This window comes from Ceratotherium simum, chromosome 17, assembly GCF_057802395.1.
Source record: "Ceratotherium simum simum isolate JZ-2026a chromosome 17, ASM5780239v1, whole genome shotgun sequence".
Classification (NCBI taxonomy): Eukaryota; Metazoa; Chordata; class Mammalia; order Perissodactyla; family Rhinocerotidae; genus Ceratotherium; species Ceratotherium simum.
In genome coordinates, this window is record NC_141916.1 from 1,106,618 (window position 1) to 1,126,824 (window position 20,207).

Genomic DNA, 20,207 nt, shown 5'->3' on the forward strand with positions numbered 1-20,207 from the left:
CTCCTGGAGAAAAATCCTCAGAAATGGAAATAACAGATGTTAATGCTGGAAATGCCCTTCTGTTTTTCAGTTCCTTATTGAGAGGAGCTAATTCTTAAACATCGAAGGTGAGTGTTGTAATCTCAGAATACGATGATATGAAAGGGACTTCCTAACAAGCCAGGGCTGCCAGGGACGAGAAACAGGGAATTACATCAGGACGTCCCAGCATTCCCCTCCCTGACAGAGACAGAACAACACGGCCCCCAATACCAGAGCAGAAAGAGAAGCTCTTCTTATAGAAAAGGCTGCAAACACCAGAGGATAATCACCGAGCAAAGTTATGATGTGCCTTTTTCTCAAAATCTTCAAAAACAGGGTAGAGGCTCCCTTTGAAATTACATGAGATGATATCCAAGGGCTTAAAGAGTTGACCTGGTGTCTTCTAGGTCCATCCAATGCCATGAGTCTGAGATCCTGGCGTTCACACCTGCTCCAGTGTTCCAGGAAGGAAGTCACAGGGTGCACCCAGCAGAGTAACTGCACACGTAGAAAGAGACTCTTTGGAAGGATCACTTAAAACCACATTTTACATCATTTCCCTAAGCTGAATCTTGTTCCCAGCCCTCACTCCAGGCAACAACGATGCCAAAAACCAGCAGGAGATATAATCACAGATCACACACTTGCAACGTGGGCGTGAGAAACCGTTTCCAGGGAGAAAATGACAAATACACCGATGTGCCCAAAATATGCCCCCGAGCAGGGACTCCACTGGTGTCTGTGAGGCTGGCAGGAGCTCCAAAATTTGGTTCTCAAGGAAATGAGGCAAGTAAGGAATCCCCCCCAAATGTCAACATATCTTCCTACCATCTGAACAACACTGGGCATGCCGTGTGCAGCTGAAATGTGGCATTTAAAAGAGGTCGAGAAACATTTTCCCCATGACTTTCCATATAAAATCAAGATGGCAAGAGCTCCTTGGCGGCTAAAATTAAAGTACGGGCAGAGCCATGAGGTTCACTCACCCCGGTGGCTCAAATGCAAATACCCCACAAAGAGCAGTGATCTAGGCGGGTCCGCCCAACTCCTCAAAGCCTGGACCTTTTCCAGCGGTTCCCACACCTAGGAGAGCACCACACTGTGAGGCTGAGGTAAGCTGGAAGTGAGAGCACAGAAAATGTCAGCGGAATGAGAAGGGAATGAACATCCAGCGCCACAGTCTCAGTGCAGCACATCTTGGGGGGAGGGGGAGCAGGATCTCAGACTCATGGGAATTCTTTCAAAGCCACATATATTTGTTTGAAATTGCAAATACCATAGATGTATTTGCATAAACAGTCATGTGTATTTGCTTGTGTTTTTGCTGATTCTGCCAACTATTTTCAGATAATTTCCAAGAGAAAGTGATCATGTTTAACTACTCTTTTTGTCATTACAAAATTTCTTTTCTTTTCTTCCTGCTTAGCTATTTTAAATTCTCTCTCTAGCCCGTCCAACCAACCCACGTGTGTGTCACGACCATCACTGGTGGTTCCTGTTCCTTCAGCTCACCTGCCCGGGCTTCAGCGCTTCACCCTCCTCGAGAAGCTGCCAACACCGCGATCCTACACACGTCACAGTTCAGACTGAGCACGCGAGGAGGTGCTGCCACCACCACGTGGAGCCAACACCAAATTAGCCCAAGCAGGTGAACAGAAGTCCTGTTTTTTCCAAACCTCTGAAAAAGATCCTGTAACTCCTTCCACAGTAATTCATGCCACAACTTAGTCTCAGGAAATCACCATTAATGTCTGATTCGGTTAGGTCCAATTCCCTGTAATTAGATCCTCAATGAAGAAAAATTAACCAGTCACATTTATTTTCTTTTACACACCTCTCCCATCAGCATGGCTCTATTGCTTTGGCAGCTCTGAAGAAAGGATCTGAAAAATGTATCCTGGGTGGAGAAAAGTGAATTGTATATCTTTTGGATTATTACGAAAGCTTGAAAGAAACAAGGCTACCTCCTATTATAATATTGTTATTCTAGAATGTTAAAAACCCAATTGTTAAAAATCCATTTCATTATAATATATTATGCACCAAACAGTTATTTTTTTAATTAAACAATCAGCAGAGCATATATACTTTGCCGCTGCCTGTAGGAAGATAGAAACAGGCTAGTGCTTCCATCAAGGCTGGCAACTAATCCCTCCTCTCAACCCCTGAATCACACAGTAAGGAGCACAGGAACAAGAGCTTCACTTTCGGGTTTGTTGTAGCCTGTGGAGCAGTGACTTCTCTCGGTGAAAGTGCATGGAACAGATATTGAAATGCTTCTGCACAGTGAAACTAGCTGAATTAATTGTGAAGTTCTTTTCCTGATAAGTTGCTTATAAATAGATGTTTGGAGAACAAAAGCTTTATGGAGAAATATACACAACAATTAAAGTGAAGACTTATGGTACAATAATAGAATTTTTTAAACTTGAGTAATTAAAAAGACCCTATCGGTCAATCTTAAAGCTTCTCTTGAATGTGCCAGTAACTTAACTTTACCCTGGTAGCACGTGATATTCAAAATTCAAGAAAACACATGTAAATAGCCACCAGATTGTCGGACTAAACATGATAAAGAGTTTGAAAATCACTAAAAACTGTAGGCATGGGTATTCCTAGGGAAATTTGTTTTCTTTTCCTCCGCCACGTCCCAGACGGGGGCCACCCCTTCAGCCGGGGTCTGGCACAGACAATGGCAGGGGGCTGAGCTGCGTGTGCCTCAGGACAGACGTGTCCTGTACGCAGGAAATAGACTCTCGCTGTCATGAGCCACCAAGGTTTTCAGGTTGTCACCACAGCATACCCTGGCCTGAGCTGACCAAAACACACGGGGGCGGGCTACATCCTACAGTTTCAGAGGAAACAGCATGATGGGCAGCATTAGTCCCCTCCTGATCTCAAGCACACAAACAGTTCACAGACGCACGTCTGAGCACGGATGACCTTCCCGGTGCTCAGCTCTCCCGCTCCACTGTGAGCACTCGCAGAGCCCTGCACGTGCAGGCACTGGACGGCGCTGGCGTGGGCCCTCACCCGCCAGCTGTACACTCGAGGCGGGGACACTGCAGCTCGTGTCTGTGCCCCTCACCTGCCCTGGAGCCTGTAAATGTGTGTTGTTTGCTTTGTTGAACTACGACTCAAAACACAACGTAACACAAGAGCAGGAGCATGGACGTGGGCCTGGGGAGGTAAAGACGACACATCCCTTGAGCAGACACAAAAGAAGAGGAGGAGTCTAGAGCCAGGACCCTTGGGAGCAGACAGCACGTGCAAAGGCCCTGGTCCTTGGGTCTGGCATTTCAGACTCTTTTGCCCCCAGCGGTCCATGTAAGGAACGTTACGGGAGCAAGCCCCCTGATGAGAGTGAGTAGAGCCCCTCGTGTTACCCTGCCCCGCAGGGGCTGGCATCCTGGTGAGGTCGGTGGCAACACAGCCGAGCTTAAGAGCACGGACGCTGGAGTGGAGAGCATGGGTGTGAATCCTGCTTCTGCCACTTGCCTGCTGTGTGATTCCGGCAAGTTCCTTAACCTCTCTATGCTTCGTCCCCTCACGTACAAAATGAGGATTATGAGAATAACCTCTTGTGGGGGTGTCGTGCAGATTCAATGAGGTTCGATGTATAAACCACTTAAACAGTTTCTGGAACAGAGCAAACACTATGAGAAGGTGTTGGCTATTATTAGGTAAGACCAGAGGAAGGTCATTGGTGAAACAGTCGGGTCTCTGTCTGTGACCCAGTCCGTCTCAGCGTTTTTGTCAATAACTTGGATGACGAGATTGAAGTCATTTTGATTTACAATTAGGATAACATTTTACGATGGAAGAAATAACAAATATGAAGCACGCCAGAATCGAGATTCAAAATAATCATGAGAATGGAACAATCAGCAAAAAAGCAACAGTATGTATTTATGTAGGGATATATTTTAAATTCTTGCATTTAAATCCAGAGCACCATTCTCAAGTTTAGGAATGGGGGGAACCTGCTTTAAGAGCAGCATGTATAAAACAGATGAGGGGGGAGGAAGTTTAATTAATTATAAGTTCTGTGTGACTCAACAGTGTGCTGCAGCTGCCAAAATAATAATGCCAGGTCAGGCCTCATTAACAGAGTTTAGTCTCCAGATTGAACAGTGGCAGCAAACATGTCCTGCCCTCCCCTGCACAGGCCAGCTCAAAACACAGGAGGAAGGGCATCGCCAACAGTGAGAACAAGTCTGCTCCCAGCAGAATGCAGTGTGGACTGGTGAACACCCACGGTCTGCAGGCAAGGACTCGGGTTCAGAACCTGACCTCAAAGCTGTTGCCTCTTCTGTAAAACTCAGATATACGGTCTACCTTCCTACTGAGACCATAGCACTGACCAAGATGAAAATGTTTTTACTGTGGTAAAATATATACAATACAAAATTTGCCATTTTAGCCATTTTAAGTACAAAAGTTAATGGCACTAATTACATTCTCAATGTTGTGTGACCATCACCATTATCTATTTCCAAAACTTTCTCATCACCCCAAACGGAAACTCTGTAACCATTAAGCAATAGCCCCCATTTCCCGACCCCAGTCCCTGGTAACCTCTCATCTGCTTTCTGTCTCTACAAGTGTGCTCAGTCTAGACATTTCCCAAAATGAATTACTGACAACTAAAAATGTTTGGAAGTGGAGGCGCTGTCCATTGTCACCAGAGTTGTTCAAGTAGAGAATGACAACACTCTCCAACAGTTCCGTGGCAGGGATCCCTTTGGTGGAGTGTGGCTGGAGGCGGCTCCCGGACGTGACGCCCTCTTCCAGAGTCAGAGGCTAATTCTGGCCCCATTTTATCTAAGACGGAACCGAGGCGGGTCTTCAGAAAGTAGCCCAAGGTCACACACTGAGTCACGAAGAGAGCTGTGGGTAGAACTGCAGTCTCCCGACGCAGCCCTGGCCTGCATGCCGCCCTCCGAGGACGCCGCACTCCGCGACCTGCTTGTCCTGAGGTTCTCGTGCTTTTCCTGCCACGTTCCCTCGAGGTTTAGTTGGAGGGTTGCATGAACTATCTTAAATGAAGAGTGATTTAATAACATCAAACTCTTAACTTTATTGCCCTGATGATAAAAGCTGTTAGGAGATTAATTTGCAAGCATAAAAACACTTTGAACAGCCATCAGAAAACAGAGCCTCAAATTTATGTCATATCCGTAACGTACGGCCATTTGGATGTGAGACTTGGAAGAACACTGGAACGAATCCCACACGCATTCCATAGCATCCTGGAGAAGCCACAGCAATCACTGCTTTTTTTAAAAAGTACAGATTTTGAGACCAAAGAGAGCTTTCAATGCTGATGTAATCTCTCTTAATATGGAACCAGACACAAATGTATTCAGAAAAGACTCAATTTGGGTAAGATTCCAGATTCACTGTTTTGTTTTTTAAGACTCAAGAAATCATTGGACTCAATGTCTAAAGAGAAAGCCAATATGTTCTTTTAAAAATTAACTACAGAAGCAGTCTCTTATTTAATGATAGATTATAAGAAATATTTTTCAGAGTAAATAGAAAACAAAGTAAAAAGCTCTATTAAAAATTAAATTTATACCAAATATCAAGGTTAGTATCTAATAATTCATCCAAAAGTCAATAAAATTTCCCTATGGAATTTGTTCATCTTTATATACACTTTGTTTTCCCATTTGTATCCTAAGAAGTCTGGCAGTAAACATGAAGTTTTTTCTTTAGTCATTTGCCCTATAAAGAAAAGAAAGGGAAACTTAGAAGCCAATGGAAGAATTGAATTCAACATATATTAAAAGAAATCCGTTTTTAGGGCTTCATAAGTCAAAAACAAATGCAAAGACATTGTGAAAATCACTTAAATTTGACCAATTATTTTTTGCTGTATTGGTTAAAATGCAATCAGAGGCACGTATAGAAGCATGTAAGTGTTGTCTGCCTCACAGAACGAGACACCCAGAGGCAGGCAGGCCAGGAGGGGTGGCTGCTCTATGACATGTGGGAAGCTGGCTCTTTCTATCTGTTTGCTCTACTCTTCTCACTGTGTGTGGTCCATCCTTACGCCGTCACTTCAAAGTTGCACGATGCCTTCTGCACTCCTGGTATCAAGCCACATCCATCCACTTTTCTGCCAGGACAAACGCAGTGGAAACAGGCGGTGGTACTTACATCAGGGAGGCCAAAGCTTTCCCAGAACCCCCCAGTTGACGTGACTTCCAACACAGTCACCCACGAAAGAAGGCTAGAGTCACCCCATTGCATCCTCTTCTTAACCCACATCTCTACGCCCGTGGATTCCACTTCCTTAAACTCTCATGTCCCTTCCCTCCCTTCTTCCTCCACCAATTCTGCCTTCACCCAAGCCCTTTTCACTCCTTGTCTAGACTGGTGCGACAATCTCCAAATCGCTCCCTTTTCCTCCAACTGTGGGTTATATCCAGTCTGTGCTCCATGCAGCCACCAGACTGGCCTTTCCAAAACACAAATGTGACAGTCACTCCCCCACTGCACATAGAATAAAGTCTAAAACCCTTAGCATGGCCTCAAAGCACAGTGCTATCTGATTCAGCCTCTTCTGGGTCGTCTACACTTTTCCCCTAAATGCACGTCCCAAGAATATGAAGCTCCTTACATTTCTTCCAGTTGTGCATGATATTTCAAATCTTAATACTTTTGAACATGCTATTATTTCCCCTGAAAGCCCTTTCCCTAGCCTGCATTTATCTGGAAAATTCCTACTCACTCTTTAAAATTCAATTCAAGCTTCCTCTCTCCACTCCTCATCACCATCCAAGTAGGTCCCGGCACCATATATGTATATACACCTCTGTCACTATAGCACCTACCACTCTGCTTTCCAGCTTTTTATTCTTTTGTACTAGTCAGAGAGTTCCCTGAAGACAGAGACAAAGTCTTAGCATCTTTGACCACTGCTGCCTGGTACACAGCAGGCGATTAATAAATGCTCATTGACTCAACGAAAGAGGCCATGACTGACATGGTGGTAATTTTATGGCGAAATCCTGGACACAGAGAAGGGTAGCACCGTGATAGAAGAGTGATAAGCTGTTTTGTGGCAGGAAGATCTTTGTAGCCCCTAGAATGATATTGTTTATTTCAAGGAGAGGAAGTAGGTATTCATGTACGTGAATTTTCCAAATAATTGAAGTTTAACCTTTTAAGTTGAATAAAGACTAATAAAAATGTTAAAATATCGTTGGTAAAAATCTTTCTAAAAATGCATTACACGTGTCCTTGCCTTTTAAGGAGAGTATGTTGAACCAAATTTAACCTTTTTTGATGACTCAGTGTCGTCGTTATGAAACTCAATTATTGTTGCGGTAGGAGGCCTGTCTGCTCCTCCGTTAATGGCTCCAGACTGTTAGCCATTTAGATCTCCGCTCATTTTCCTTCTCTTTCACCAGCAGGATTTCATCCAGCAACTTAAGCTGTTGTCACTGTACAAGCCTTCAGAATCAGAGAATCACAAAACCATAAAATGTGAGAGTTTAAGGAATCTTAGATACCCTTTAATCTATCAGTCTATCAAATTTCATAGATAAGAAAACGAAGCCCTAGGTGAGCGAGTAGTCATTTTCCAATTGGTTGCTTTTAATCTTCTGTTTTATTGGCTTTCAAACTGTGTTCTAAAGAGCACTCTGCTCAATTTTAGCTCAGGCCGTTGTGTTCATCTCTCTCTAAAATGTTACAGGTAAATTTAATTTGAAAATATAGACTACAGGGCAAACATACTTTGAATGAACTTAAAAATTAGAATATATCAATTCAGTATCAGAAGTCCAATATATTTTATTTAACAGTAGAATCTCTTCTTTTTAGTTATTTGGTGTTCTATTGCTTTACTCATTAATAGAATCTCTATTAATTATTCATTCAACACCTCACTCAGACAAGCTATTCATCGATTAGCTGTTTCTACCCTAGTTGTTAGAAATTTATAGGGCAGGAAAGTAAACACATCCGTTTAGTAAGTAGTCACTACTACCATCCTTACCAAAAACACCCTGAAGATGGATAACATTATCTTCATCTTATGGATGAAGAGACCAAGACCAAGAAGTTGCACAGTCTACCCAAGACGGCACAGTTAATAAGTATAGAGGAGAAATGTAAACCCAGACGCCTGAGGCCACGTGGTCGCTGCCCTTAGGGATTCATAACCTCAAAAGGAGAGAGGCACCCACTCAACCAACACTGTAACAGTGCTGAAGGCGACGTGGCAGTGTGGGGCGCAAAGGAGGAAGTAATGAATTACACCCGGGAAGGTGAGAGCCGGCTACACGGTGACACTGGGGGAAATCTTACTAATAGTAAGAGAAATAGTAACGAAAACATGTTTATAGGAGTTACTCTGGGTTAGGCACATGCCATCTCATTGATAACCTCGCAATAACCTTACTATTTCCTCTTCTACGAAGGGAATTGAGACACAGACGGGTTAAAGTAACACACTGATGACCACACACCCTGGACAGCGGCTGGTTCCAGGGCTCCTCCCGTGACTGCTGTGGTATGCTAATTCCTACAAGTGGGAAAAGGTGAAGGTGTCCCCTGGGGGAAGAGAGAGGGGCAGGAGGAAGGACACACTGTGCAGGAGAAACAGACAGTCACGACAGCGGGAGTAAAGTTAAAACATTTAACTCAGATCACATCACCACGCCCGTGTCAGAACTCATCCCTGGCTGCTCACTGCACGTAAGAGAATCCAGTGCCTCATTGCCCTCCCATGTCAACATCACCTCTCTCCCTCACTCACAGACTCCCGCCACGCCGGCCTTTCAGGTCCTAAAACTCACCAACCTCTTTCCTGCCTCAGGACCCTTGCACATGGTGGTGTCTTGTTCTGAAATACTGTCCCCGCACTTTTTACCCAGCTAACTCTTGACTCTTCTGGTCTCCACCTAATTAGGATTTACTCAGACAGGACTTCAAAACTCTCCCCCTTGTCATAATCCCTCATAGCACCTCAGCTTTTCCATCTACTCTTTCCCTACTTTGTGTATCTAATGACATCACAATGGACTGTAAGCTCCATGGAGGAGGGACAGTGTCAGGTTTTTTTCCTGATGTTCTGTTTTTGTTTCCCCATGACTGGCGCATAATTAAACAGCAGAAGTTGAAGCTGAAATTGGGAGGCCTGGTCTTTATCCTACAAACAATAAGAAGGCAGAAAAGTTTAATCAAGGACGGCGACAAGACCAAACAGAGGCTTAAAGAAAGCGAAACAAAAACTAGCGTCATGTGGGCGACAGACGGGAGGAAGGCCAAGGCTGAAGGCCAGCCGAGGGCCACGTCAACAGCCCAGAGAAGTGGTGGGGCCTGAACCGGGTGAGTGCGGGACGGACAGGCGGCGTGGCCGGGTCTGTTCATCTGACGATCGCATGCGTGTGTGCGTGTGTAAGCCTACTCTGCCCACTCTGTGAACTGCTATCCACTCAGGAGGATAAAGTAAAATATTAAAAGGTAAACCTGCATGAAAAACACCATACTCTCCATAAGAGGAAAAGTTCAGAAAATAAACACTGATGACTCCTCCCGGCCCTAGATCCAAAGGGAACTTCGGGAAGAGCCACCATCTTCCAGGGACGGGCCCTCCTCAGGGGAGCCAGGTAAGGCAAAGGTGAAGCACTGTCTGAAAAGACTGCGGCTAGGGAGTTTCTGCAGTGGAATGAGGATTTCAAGGTGTACTTGGCAAGAATGGTCAGAGGGCATGGTTGGGATTTGCTGAGAAAGGACGAGCCCGGGAAAGGCTAAGAGAAAACAATGGTGCAAGGAGGCTAAGTGTGACATTACCTACGTAAACAAGTGCAAAGAAGAAATCTGCACGTGGGAAGGAGACAGTGAGCCCCAAGGCTGAGGGAGGCCAAGAGCCGAGAGGTTTACGGAAGACGGTGAATGGGGGCAGCCACTGCCAGCTCCGCCAGGCCCTGGGTGTGAAGCCGCCACAGCAGCTCCTCCTCGGGGGCGGGACCGGTGACCACACAGGGACCCCTGGCAGCACGGCCGTGTGGCTGCTCTGGCCACTGCAGATTCTGCTCTGGAGGATAGTCTCCTAAATAAGGCTTAAGCAGTGGAAGGCTGGGACTCCAATAATCCTTCTCTTAGATTTTGAAGATAACATCCTTTTCTTGAAAATGGAAACGTCTTGGTAACTATTCTCCCTAATTTCCCGCATTGCGTGAAATCTAAAGGTTACTTTAAATATAAAGTTCATCTTCCCGAGAGCATCTGGGAGCCTCTACAGTAAGCCCATTTTATTTCATATTTAGCAGGAGTAAAAGTGTACTCGGAGTAGACAGCACCAGGGATCCGCCACTTTTCACACCTCCAACCAGCACACTTGTTCCCTCTCACATATGTCACAGTAAAAGAGCCAAACTCCAAACTTCTGTTTTCCCGGAGCCACTTCACATCACGATGTGAGAGCTGCTGGCTGTAACAGGCCACCCCCACTCTGTCCACACTCGACCGTCTGGGAACGGGACAGTGAGACGACGGGGAGGGGACGGGGATCCGTTCTGAAGGAGGTACATGGGCTTGGATGTACTGCTGCTAGAGCCAACACAATCGGCTACAGAGTAGGGTTGGCTCTTCTCAGACAGTCCTCACTCCTCCGGAGGAACCGTCCTTCTTGTGGGTACTGAGGACACACAGAATTCATGCCCTAAGAGGAGGCAGCTGTGTTTGGGGGAGGGCGCCTTTAGAGACCTGGTGTCTGAGTGGGGAGAGACGGGCAGTTTATTAGGATGACCACCAGCTGGTCAGGACAGCCTGTGGGAGGGGCCCTGTCTGCTTCTGACTGCGGGCTCCAGCTCACCCGTATTCTGAAACCAGCTCCCGGCCCCGGCAGTGAGCTCAAGGGATCACCCGGTTCTGACAGCGGTGGGCACAGAATTGAACTGTCTTGACTGGTTCGTATTCCCTGCTGCGTATTCCCTGCTACAGGAAACATCTCTCCTCCTCAACCTTTTCATTTCTTCCTCTCTCATTTTCTTCAGGGCGTGTTCCATTTTTGCCTTATTTACTATCTCTAGTCAACGTTTCTCTCTTCCTCAGCGTTTTAGTCTGTAGCAGGCCCGTTTCTCTGTATCCATTCCTCCCCTCCTCCCCAAACTCTTTTTCCAGTCATGGCAAATTCCTTGAAAGAGTAGTCTGGGCTTATTAACGCCTTCCCATTCTTACCTCGGGACAATATAAAATGATTTCTAACCCTATGCTCTAAGAGGGTACCTAAGCTGTTTTCACAAAGATCCCTCCAGACTTCTAACTGCCACGACGGACGACTTCTCAGTGGTCCCTCCTGATTACCCCTTTCTCCTCAAAGCATTCCCCTCCCACTCTTCTCCGAGTGTCCTCTTGGCATCTGCCCTTCTCCGTCTCCTTCTCCCTATGACTTAAATGTAGACGATCCCAAGATTCTGCCAACATCTCTTCCTGCCGTGAGAGGCCTGGATGCATCTTTCTCTTCGCTTCCACCACAGCTTGTGTGCCAGTGGCTCCCAGATCTGTGGAACACTGGCCCTCGCCTCTTCCTCCTGAGCTACAAGTCTCTCGAGCATCTTCTGGACTTCTCAGGAGTCCCTCGAATTCAGCACAGTCGGAGCTGGGCTGTCCTGCTCTCAAGTCACTCATCACTTACCTTGTCATCGAGTTCCATTGACAGTAACTCTGGAAGGTCTTCCTGCCACACCCTCTGCCAGCTCCCTCCACGACACTGCTCTCATCTGGCTTCAAAACGCTTCTTCAGGACCAGTGGGTGGCTCAGAGAGGACCTTCAGGAATCAGACTAGCTCCATTCCAGCCTGTTCACTTAACGGCCATGTGCACGGGGCAAGGTACTCAACTTTAAGACTCGGTTTCCTCCTCTGTTAAATGGGGCTGGTACTTAGAACTATTATAAGAAATTTGGTGATCTAAACAAAATGCTCTCCACATGGTTGGCCCACAGGAGCCACTCACACTGTTAATTTTTCACTCAAGATTCTCCTTACCTCTCTATCACTGAGCTGGAGCCCCCACCTGTAGCTCATCTCCCCTCCAGGACACGTTCAACACTGTTACTTCCTACGTCAGAGATCTACTCAGGTCAATCTTTGGTTTAAAAAAAAAAACTTTTCAGGAATTTTCGTTGCCCATATGACTAAGACCATCTCCTTAGTGTGGCATTTATGACCCTTCAGAAATCTAGCCCCAGGCTACTTTTCCAGCTTACAAACTCCCCACTCCTCATTACACAGCCTATGTACCTAACATACCTTACATCGCCAAGTCTTAGCTTCTTTATCACAGCCACCCCCCATGCAACGTCTTCCCCCCTTTCCTTTCTAGCTAATGGAGTCACATTTATATCTGCATAAGCATCCATTTCCCCCAATAAATTCTAATTCTACACCCATGGATCGGGCTGGCTTCCCGACTCGTGCTGTGAAAGTGTCAGAAGGGATGTCACGAGAGCTCCAGAGCCAAGGCCCAGTGCTCCGGAAACGCTGTCCTGAGGCTGCACGTCGCAAGGAAGGCAATGCAGCCGACTGGAGGATGGGAGGCCAGCGGAGGAGAACTAAGGTGCTTCAGCCGAGCCAGGACCAGGGCTGGACGTGTGAGGGACGAGGCCATCTTGGAGCATGCGGCTATTCCAGCCGCCATCTGACGGCGCCTGAGCCCAGGAGAGACCAGCAGGTGAACCGCCCAGTCACCCAGAGAATCACACGGATTAATAAGTCGTCGTGGTAAGCACTAGATGTCGGGTGCCTTGTTACACAGCAATAGTACCTAACACACAGGCCAAGCCAAGAGGCTTGGACTTACTCTGAAAACCGTGAGGAGTAACACGATTACACTCCCGTTGAGAAAGACTGCCTTGGCGGCAGCAGGCAGAACACTCAGAGCGGGGCAGTGTGGACGCAGAAGACTCCGACTTAATGGAGCTGGGACGTAACGTGGACCTGAAGAGGACGGTGCGGAGGGAAGGCGGAGGAGAGTCCTCTAGGGGTAAAATCAGCGAGATGGTGATTAGGTTATAGAGCGTGACGGGGAAAAGTGAAGGAAGAATTATGCCAAGGTCCCTGGACCAGGTCGACGTGTGGATAATGGTGCCACTCACCAAGAGAGGGATGGGGGAGAGGAGGCTGGGGGTAACTGCGGGGCGTCCACGAGGGGGTATGCAGAAGGAGCTGTGCACACCCATGCACGCTACATGAACACGTCCCTGTGGTTGGTCTGGTGGGTCCTGAGGTGTGCCAGTCCAAGGAGCAGCTGTCATGTGGTATCACGTGAGTTCTCTCTAAGTCAGACTTTAATGGTGTGAACTCACTGTATCGACACTTCGTCAGAACAGGGAGGAAAAGGAAAGAAAAGATCTGATGCTGATGGAAATGCTGACAAATCTGCACGTTGTCTAGTTCATGTGCGTTAATCTGTAATTCTCAGCGAACACTACTAGTAGCAATGTTTCTACCTAAGACATTTTCTTACTGTGTCCTGACGGTGAGCTCTGTGACTCCAGTTCCCTCTTTTCCTGGCCTGCAACTCTCTACGTGCCTCCCCCGCTGTAGGGCAGGAAGGGCCTTCCTCAACGACATGCTAGAAAGAGCTGAGATGATCTCCATGTCAGATGCTTTCTCAACTGGGCACCACCTACGATTTATTAATGTAATAAACCACAGAGGCTCAGACAATTTTAGTACACACAGGTAAATACCGGCTTACCTTTGAAACTGGTTAAAATAGCAAGTAAATGGCTGGGAACCGATCTCTTCTTTCCAGTACTGCTGCCAATTCATGACACTTTCCAGGTTCTTCTGATTTTCTCTCTTACAGGGAGGGATATAGGAGCACTGACAAAACAGAACACAGAGAATAACCCACTATTCTATAAAATACTGAAATATAGTCCATTTTTTTAAATGGAAAGATGGAATTATTCAGATAGATCTAATTCTTACCTACCTAATTTTTAATATCACCAAATTGAAATTGCTAAACTATATCTCAAATTTCCAACTTGGCACAATTACAGAAAATATTCCAATAACAAAAATACAGCAAAGAACTTTCAGTCATTACAGTATAAGGACATTTTATAAACAATTAGTTACTATCTAATAAGAATTGAAAGCATAATATACTTTCTTTTTGAGGGCCTGCCAATCAACAGAGGGAGGTAAAAAAAAAAAAGTTAATTTTTATCCCCAATTTCTAATGGACCCTGCTATTTCCTCTTCCACCTTCAACTAGCGCATGGCTCTCCTCGGACACTGCTCTCAGCCATCGAAACTCCAGTTTTCTCTTCATACATTCTCTTAGACAACAAAATCAGCAGAAAACTTCCTCTCGAGTCCATACTCAACGCATTTTGCTAACTGATGCCTTTTCCTACCCTGCCTCTGACAACGCAGTTCTCTCTGAAGAGCCTCAATTACTGTCAGCAATTTAGATTCAGCAGAATCAGAAGACTGCTGGTAACTCTAGATGTTAAATTAACCCTGAGCATTCTGGTCCATCTTCTCCAGTTCAGTCTTTGATGATGATGATGATGATGGCGAGAAGAGATGCCAGCTTAGTTACTGGGTGTTACAAAACGCAGACTCTGTGATAAATGCTCCACGGGCCTCAGCTCCTGCACTTCTCACAACGACCCCAAATGGTCTCTACTCTACAGATGGGGAGATTGAGATTGCTGTCAGCTCCACGACTGGAACTAGCCTCTGGCGATTTTATCACATTCCACTCTCAGATGTTTTACCAAGCTGTCCGATAGTAAGGAACAGAATAAAGCCCATTAGCTTTAAAGTGTAATTTGAGTCACATTATTTTAGAGCATATGATTTTCTGGTCTTCCCACGATTTTCTGGTCAAATACAAACTTGAGCGTGATGTACGAAGCTCCTCACACTTCCTGCCCTTGTCCTCACTGGAGCCCGGGAGGCCACCGTAGAAAAGCACTCACCCCCGATCTGCCAAGTGCTGGCACATCCACCGCCCGGCACGTGCTGCTCTGTCTCCTCTAGCGAAGGCCCTTCCCCCTTCACCTCCTTCCTCTGGGGGCGTCCTGGCGTCACCTGCTGGGGGAGCCTTCTCCTTCTCGTTCCTAGTGCTGCCACAGGAGCCGCTCTTGTGCTGTCCCAGCTGGAATCACAGTGTCACACTTGTCTGCTTCACGTCCGCCGCCCCAGTTTGCTGGCAGTTGGGACAAGGGCCACTGTTTTTTCTTTTCTGTATCTTCACACTTAGGACTATGCCCGGTAATGGTGAAGTTTCAAAAATGTTGGTAGAATTAATTAAATAACACACTTAGACACAATTTTATTCAAGATGATGCAGCTATTTTCACAGTGGTTAAACATTTAAAAAATACACAATATAAACACATTTTAAATTTTGGTAAATTTGGTTATTTTCTATTATATATAATAAATTAACATCAAATATTATTTTAATGACTGCATCACTGGATATTTACCTCTGCATACATAGTTCCACTTCTATTAATAACAGTAATATAAAGCTAAAATTTCTGCAAAATTATGAATTCTGAGTTCAAAGCAGTGATAGGACCATTAGCTAGGGCTCCAGGCCTGTTATGTATTTGTTAGGTGTTTAGGCTTGAGCAAATTACTTCCTTTTTCTGGATTTCATTTTTTCTCATCTGTAAAATCTCCAGAATCCTTTAGCTCTACGTTTCAATGATGCTCTTCCTGGATGAACACCAAGAAAGGACCCAGGAGAAGGCAGGGCCACGAGCATCGCTGAGCGCTTCTCCCAGAGCGATTCTGCCCATGGGAGAGGGAGAGCCTGACCAGGCCACCATTCCAGCAGCAAGCAGGACGAGGGTGGGAGGTCCTTTCTCGGGGCCTGTATTTGCTTTAGGAAAATATTCACAAGGGGCTCTGATGTTTCTATTGCTTACTTCCCATAACCCGTTGACATTTCCTTTCCCTCTTTTAAAACACTTTTTTTCTATATCATGGTCAGTTTGTTTATAAAGTAAGAATAGGAGCCAAGTGATTGTGCTCTTTGCAGGCAGGAGAAATTTCCATATTCAGAGGTGGAAACTGTGAGGTGTGAAACCCTAAAAACTCATCGGAGCCCTTTTTGCAATGGGTGTCCTCGACACAAGGTACACTAAACATTTTAGGGGTAACAACTAACAACCGTCATTAAAGCAGATTTTAAAATCACACAAGTTAACTCAGAATTCTTTGCTATTCAGCTTTTTGGGGGAGAAATGGGTTTAAAAGAAACAGCTCTACCCAATGACAACAACTCTGTGATCTGACCAGGGGAATCACACCTTCAAGTTTCTGAAAAAGTCAGATGAAAACTTTCACCAAGTGTGTGAAGTTTTGCACTAGATGTGTTGTGGTTTCACGTGGGATAAAAGAAACGTTTCTAGCCTGTAGGAAACTTTGAGAGACTATGGATGGATTTTTGGAAGCAAAGTACTTTTTTACATGGGGAAGATAACCTAAGATCAAAATGCAAGTATTTTTTACACAACTGTATTCTTTCCAAAGAGCATCAGAGATTAAGTAATGAGCCATAAGGCTCCAGCGACTTTTAAAGCTCACATTGCCTTGAAAGTACAATTTTTTAAAGGCTAAACCTTATGTTCTTGAAAATCATGATTGCTCATTTTCTTATATCTTGATTCTCCAGTTAGATTATCTCTAAAATTTCTGTGAAGCCTAACTCAAACTCTCCCTAGATTCCTTCTCAATTCTACTTAGTGGTTCACTGTAGATTGTTAGAATTTTAAAATAAGCTATAAATGAAAATTCAAAGTAGAAAAAAAGAATTCTAGAAAAAGGAATTTGGAAATTCAGTCATAGAGACTCCTTTCCTCTCTAGGTTGTTCAAGCCTGATGGCTTTCCAGACACCACATAGCTCCTCCATGAATCTCTCCTTCAGGGGAGGGCACACACAATCATGTACACCGTATCCTCACCATCATCACATCATGATCATGGGCGACAGTTATTGACTATATGTCAAGCATCTCATTAATCTCAATCTCGTTTAATCCAAATGAGCAATTATTATAACAAGACCTCCATTTTACAGATGAGAAAACTGAGGGGCAGAGGGGTTTAAGGAAACTTTCCTTGAGTTACAACAGCAAATGGGAAAGTTGGGATTCAGACTGCAGGGTGTTCCTAACCACTGCACCACACTGCCTCCCGTGTCTCTATCTCTAGGGTTTTCCAGTTTTCTCTCTTTAGAGCTCCCTCCCTGATTTGGAGGTAAGGAAGATGCCATGACTTGCATCCCTCTCTTGGAGATCCAGGGTAACATTTCCTGGGGAATGGAGTTGGCACACTCCCCCTGAGGGCTGAGCTGAGGCAGGAGGCTGCATCCTTGTTTTCTGGTACATTCTCAGAGAAATGCATCATAAGTCTCTGCTTGTTCCCTCCTGTCTCAGTTTGGCTCCAGGGCTGGTTTTTGGTACCATGGATGTAATTTCACTTTGGCGAATTTATAGACAATGTCTTTGGTCACGGAGGACAATGAGCATTCTCTTGGAGAAACTTCTTCATGTGGTTCTCACCTTTTTTTGTTTTTCATTTGCAAAAGCAGCATCTCCCAACTCCTAATATCATTAGTGCTCAAATAACCTTTTCTAGAGTCTGTGTCATTTGCTGCCTAAACTTGTATGAAATCACTTTCTTTAAAAAGTCAGGAGAAAAAGAGGCATGCGATAAAATATATTTGTTTACTGCCTACATTTTAGGGAAAAAAATTGACTTTTGCATTCACGAGCAAAGTTGATGGGCTCGAGTGGGCTATTCTGAGTTTATTAACATAACAGCTTCCAGTGAGTTTATTAAGGAAAGACACCACCATCACTTGACATGGAATATTTGCTTATGCACTTATTATTCTTATTTTTCCATTATCTTATTCTAGGGTTTATCAGGGTTGATAACAGCATTCTTTTTTAGCCCACCACAATGGGTGTTCATAGAATCTGCTTGAGTGGTTCTTTGTGACAAGTGTCTCGAGGATTGTGTTTCAATCCTGTGGGCAGAGTAGGCAGAACTCACTTTCTTCCTTCAGTGAGTCATTTAAAAAACCACTGCACAAAACAGGTGATCTATTTAACTAACCACTGGGGCCTGGGTTCTGTGTTAGGCACCATCTAACAAGCAGAAATGGAGAAACTGGATTCTTCCCCAGTTCCTTTGACTTCACTTGGGTAGGAGGGTGGTATTGAAAGACATGATACTAGCATGGGCTACTGATTAAATAATATCCAGAGTAAATTTGGTTAGAAAATGAATTCTTAAAATTATCTACTGGAACATCGGTCTGATTATATTTTATACTATAATCCTCCATTTTCTGAAATCCTGTAAGACATCTCTGTGTCAGCTATGATTTGTAACTTTAATGACATTTTTGACAATATAAACATATAATCAGAAAAGCACTGAGGAATAAAAAGTGTAACTGAGCTGTTTCTAAACTCCACAGTGGCTCAAACACCTCCAGAGCTCATTAATTGTGTGCATACAGACACTCATGTGAATACACACACTTTCCTTATGGATGTAGGTCAGCCAAACAAACACACAAAATTATACATCAGCTAAAATATTATATTCTAGGGGAGGTGGTTCCAGAATGTATATCCATACCCAAACACTAAATGAAAAGAATCTTATGGAAGAATCTAAAGGTCAAATAAATGACTTAGCAAATGTGAAAACAAGGCTAAGAACAGGAGAAGCTACAATGAGCTCTTTGGACAGAGCAGGCTGCGCGGGAATAGAACAGAGTTTGTCAGAGTGTGTTCCGCAGACCACTCGATCACTTGTCACAGGCCCACCCTCCTGAGAGTCGGAGGCAGTAGGACCAGGAATCTGCATTTCTAATAGCTCTTCTGCTGCCTTGGAATGGCAGATTTTTAGAATTGATAATTTATGCAATAAACCACCTTGATTGCTGAGTACTGGAGAGGATACAAAGACTGGATATACTCACTCCTTACCCCTCTCCTTCCTGCCTTCCCAGGAGCATGCAGTGTACTAACAGGAGCATATCAACAAAGTGCTTTGTGACTACAAAAGAGGTGAAGATTTCAGCTTTGGGGATGTGCGAGGAGGCGTCACAGAAGAGATGACTTTCGATTCATGTCTTTAAGGATTTGCTTTTCAGAGAATGGGTTGAGAAGGTGACATTCCAAGAAGAAAGCAAATGTGCAAAGACTTTGTGTAAGGATGTCCCAGAAAGACTGAGTCATCTAAAGTGCTTAGCATAGGGGGCAGGGAGATGGTGCTGGAAAATGCCCAAATTATCTGAACCTCAGCTCGCTGAAGAATCCCTCCTCTCTCCTTAAACGCTTCCATGAAAAAATGCTCACTACCTCCCGTGGAGGATGCCTACCCACCCACCCTCGCCCCTCTAGTTAGAATTTATTACCCTGTGTTGATACCACATCTGCATTCTTGTAATTTAATAATATTCATTCAACTTCTGGATTCAAGCAGACTGCTACGGTTGGGATACTATTAAAAATGAGAAAAGTGTGGAATGATATTTCACTTTCAAGAGAAAACAGTTCATCCAGCTTTAGAGTTAGCAAATAAAAATACACTGTCTGCCAAATACAGAGGTCAAACCTAAATAGAAGTCAGACCAAAACAAGAAGTTTTAATCTGGAAGAAGCTCAATCATTATTATTTACAACAAGTACGACAGTGCATGTAAAAACTTGTTCAATGGCTCATGATCATGATTTAAAATCCTTGAGGAGACGGCCAATCCTCTCATGATCATACAGAATACTGAAATGAAATAAACGTTCGTAAATGCTCATGCACACATTCAGATATGCCTCATTGATGGTGCTGGGTACTGTATTGTGTACAAATTCAATGTGTGTGTGTATATAACGAAATGTTACCACCATCATTTCTGCATGAAGGGGACCAATCAGCCTGTCCATGACGAGTCCCCTGGAACCAGGATTGATGAACAGTGGTGATAAAAAATCAATGCTTCTTATTTGTGGCAGAACGCATTTTCCAAAGATGTCTGTACCAATATTTACCATTTTGCAGGCTCTTCCAATGTGACCTTGACACTCCTCTATTCAGGGGTATGGGTTTCCCTTCCCAAGGACATGGACGAGCCTGTGATTAAGTGGAAGTGATGCTGTGTGACTTCAGGG

At 44.7% G+C, this 20,207-nt stretch overlaps 1 protein-coding gene across 1 annotated transcript in view; it reads right to left on the reverse strand.

Annotated features, from left to right (window-relative positions):
- The window catches only part of KCNMB4 (potassium calcium-activated channel subfamily M regulatory beta subunit 4), a 51,586-nt gene that overhangs the window by 14,486 nt on the left and 16,893 nt on the right, over positions 1-20,207 (reverse strand). The window contains exon 2 of the mRNA XM_004429410.3: positions 13,744-13,871. Within this exon, the coding sequence (XP_004429467.1) occupies positions 13,744-13,871 (128 nt within the window). The remainder of the gene's footprint in view (positions 1-13,743; positions 13,872-20,207) is intronic.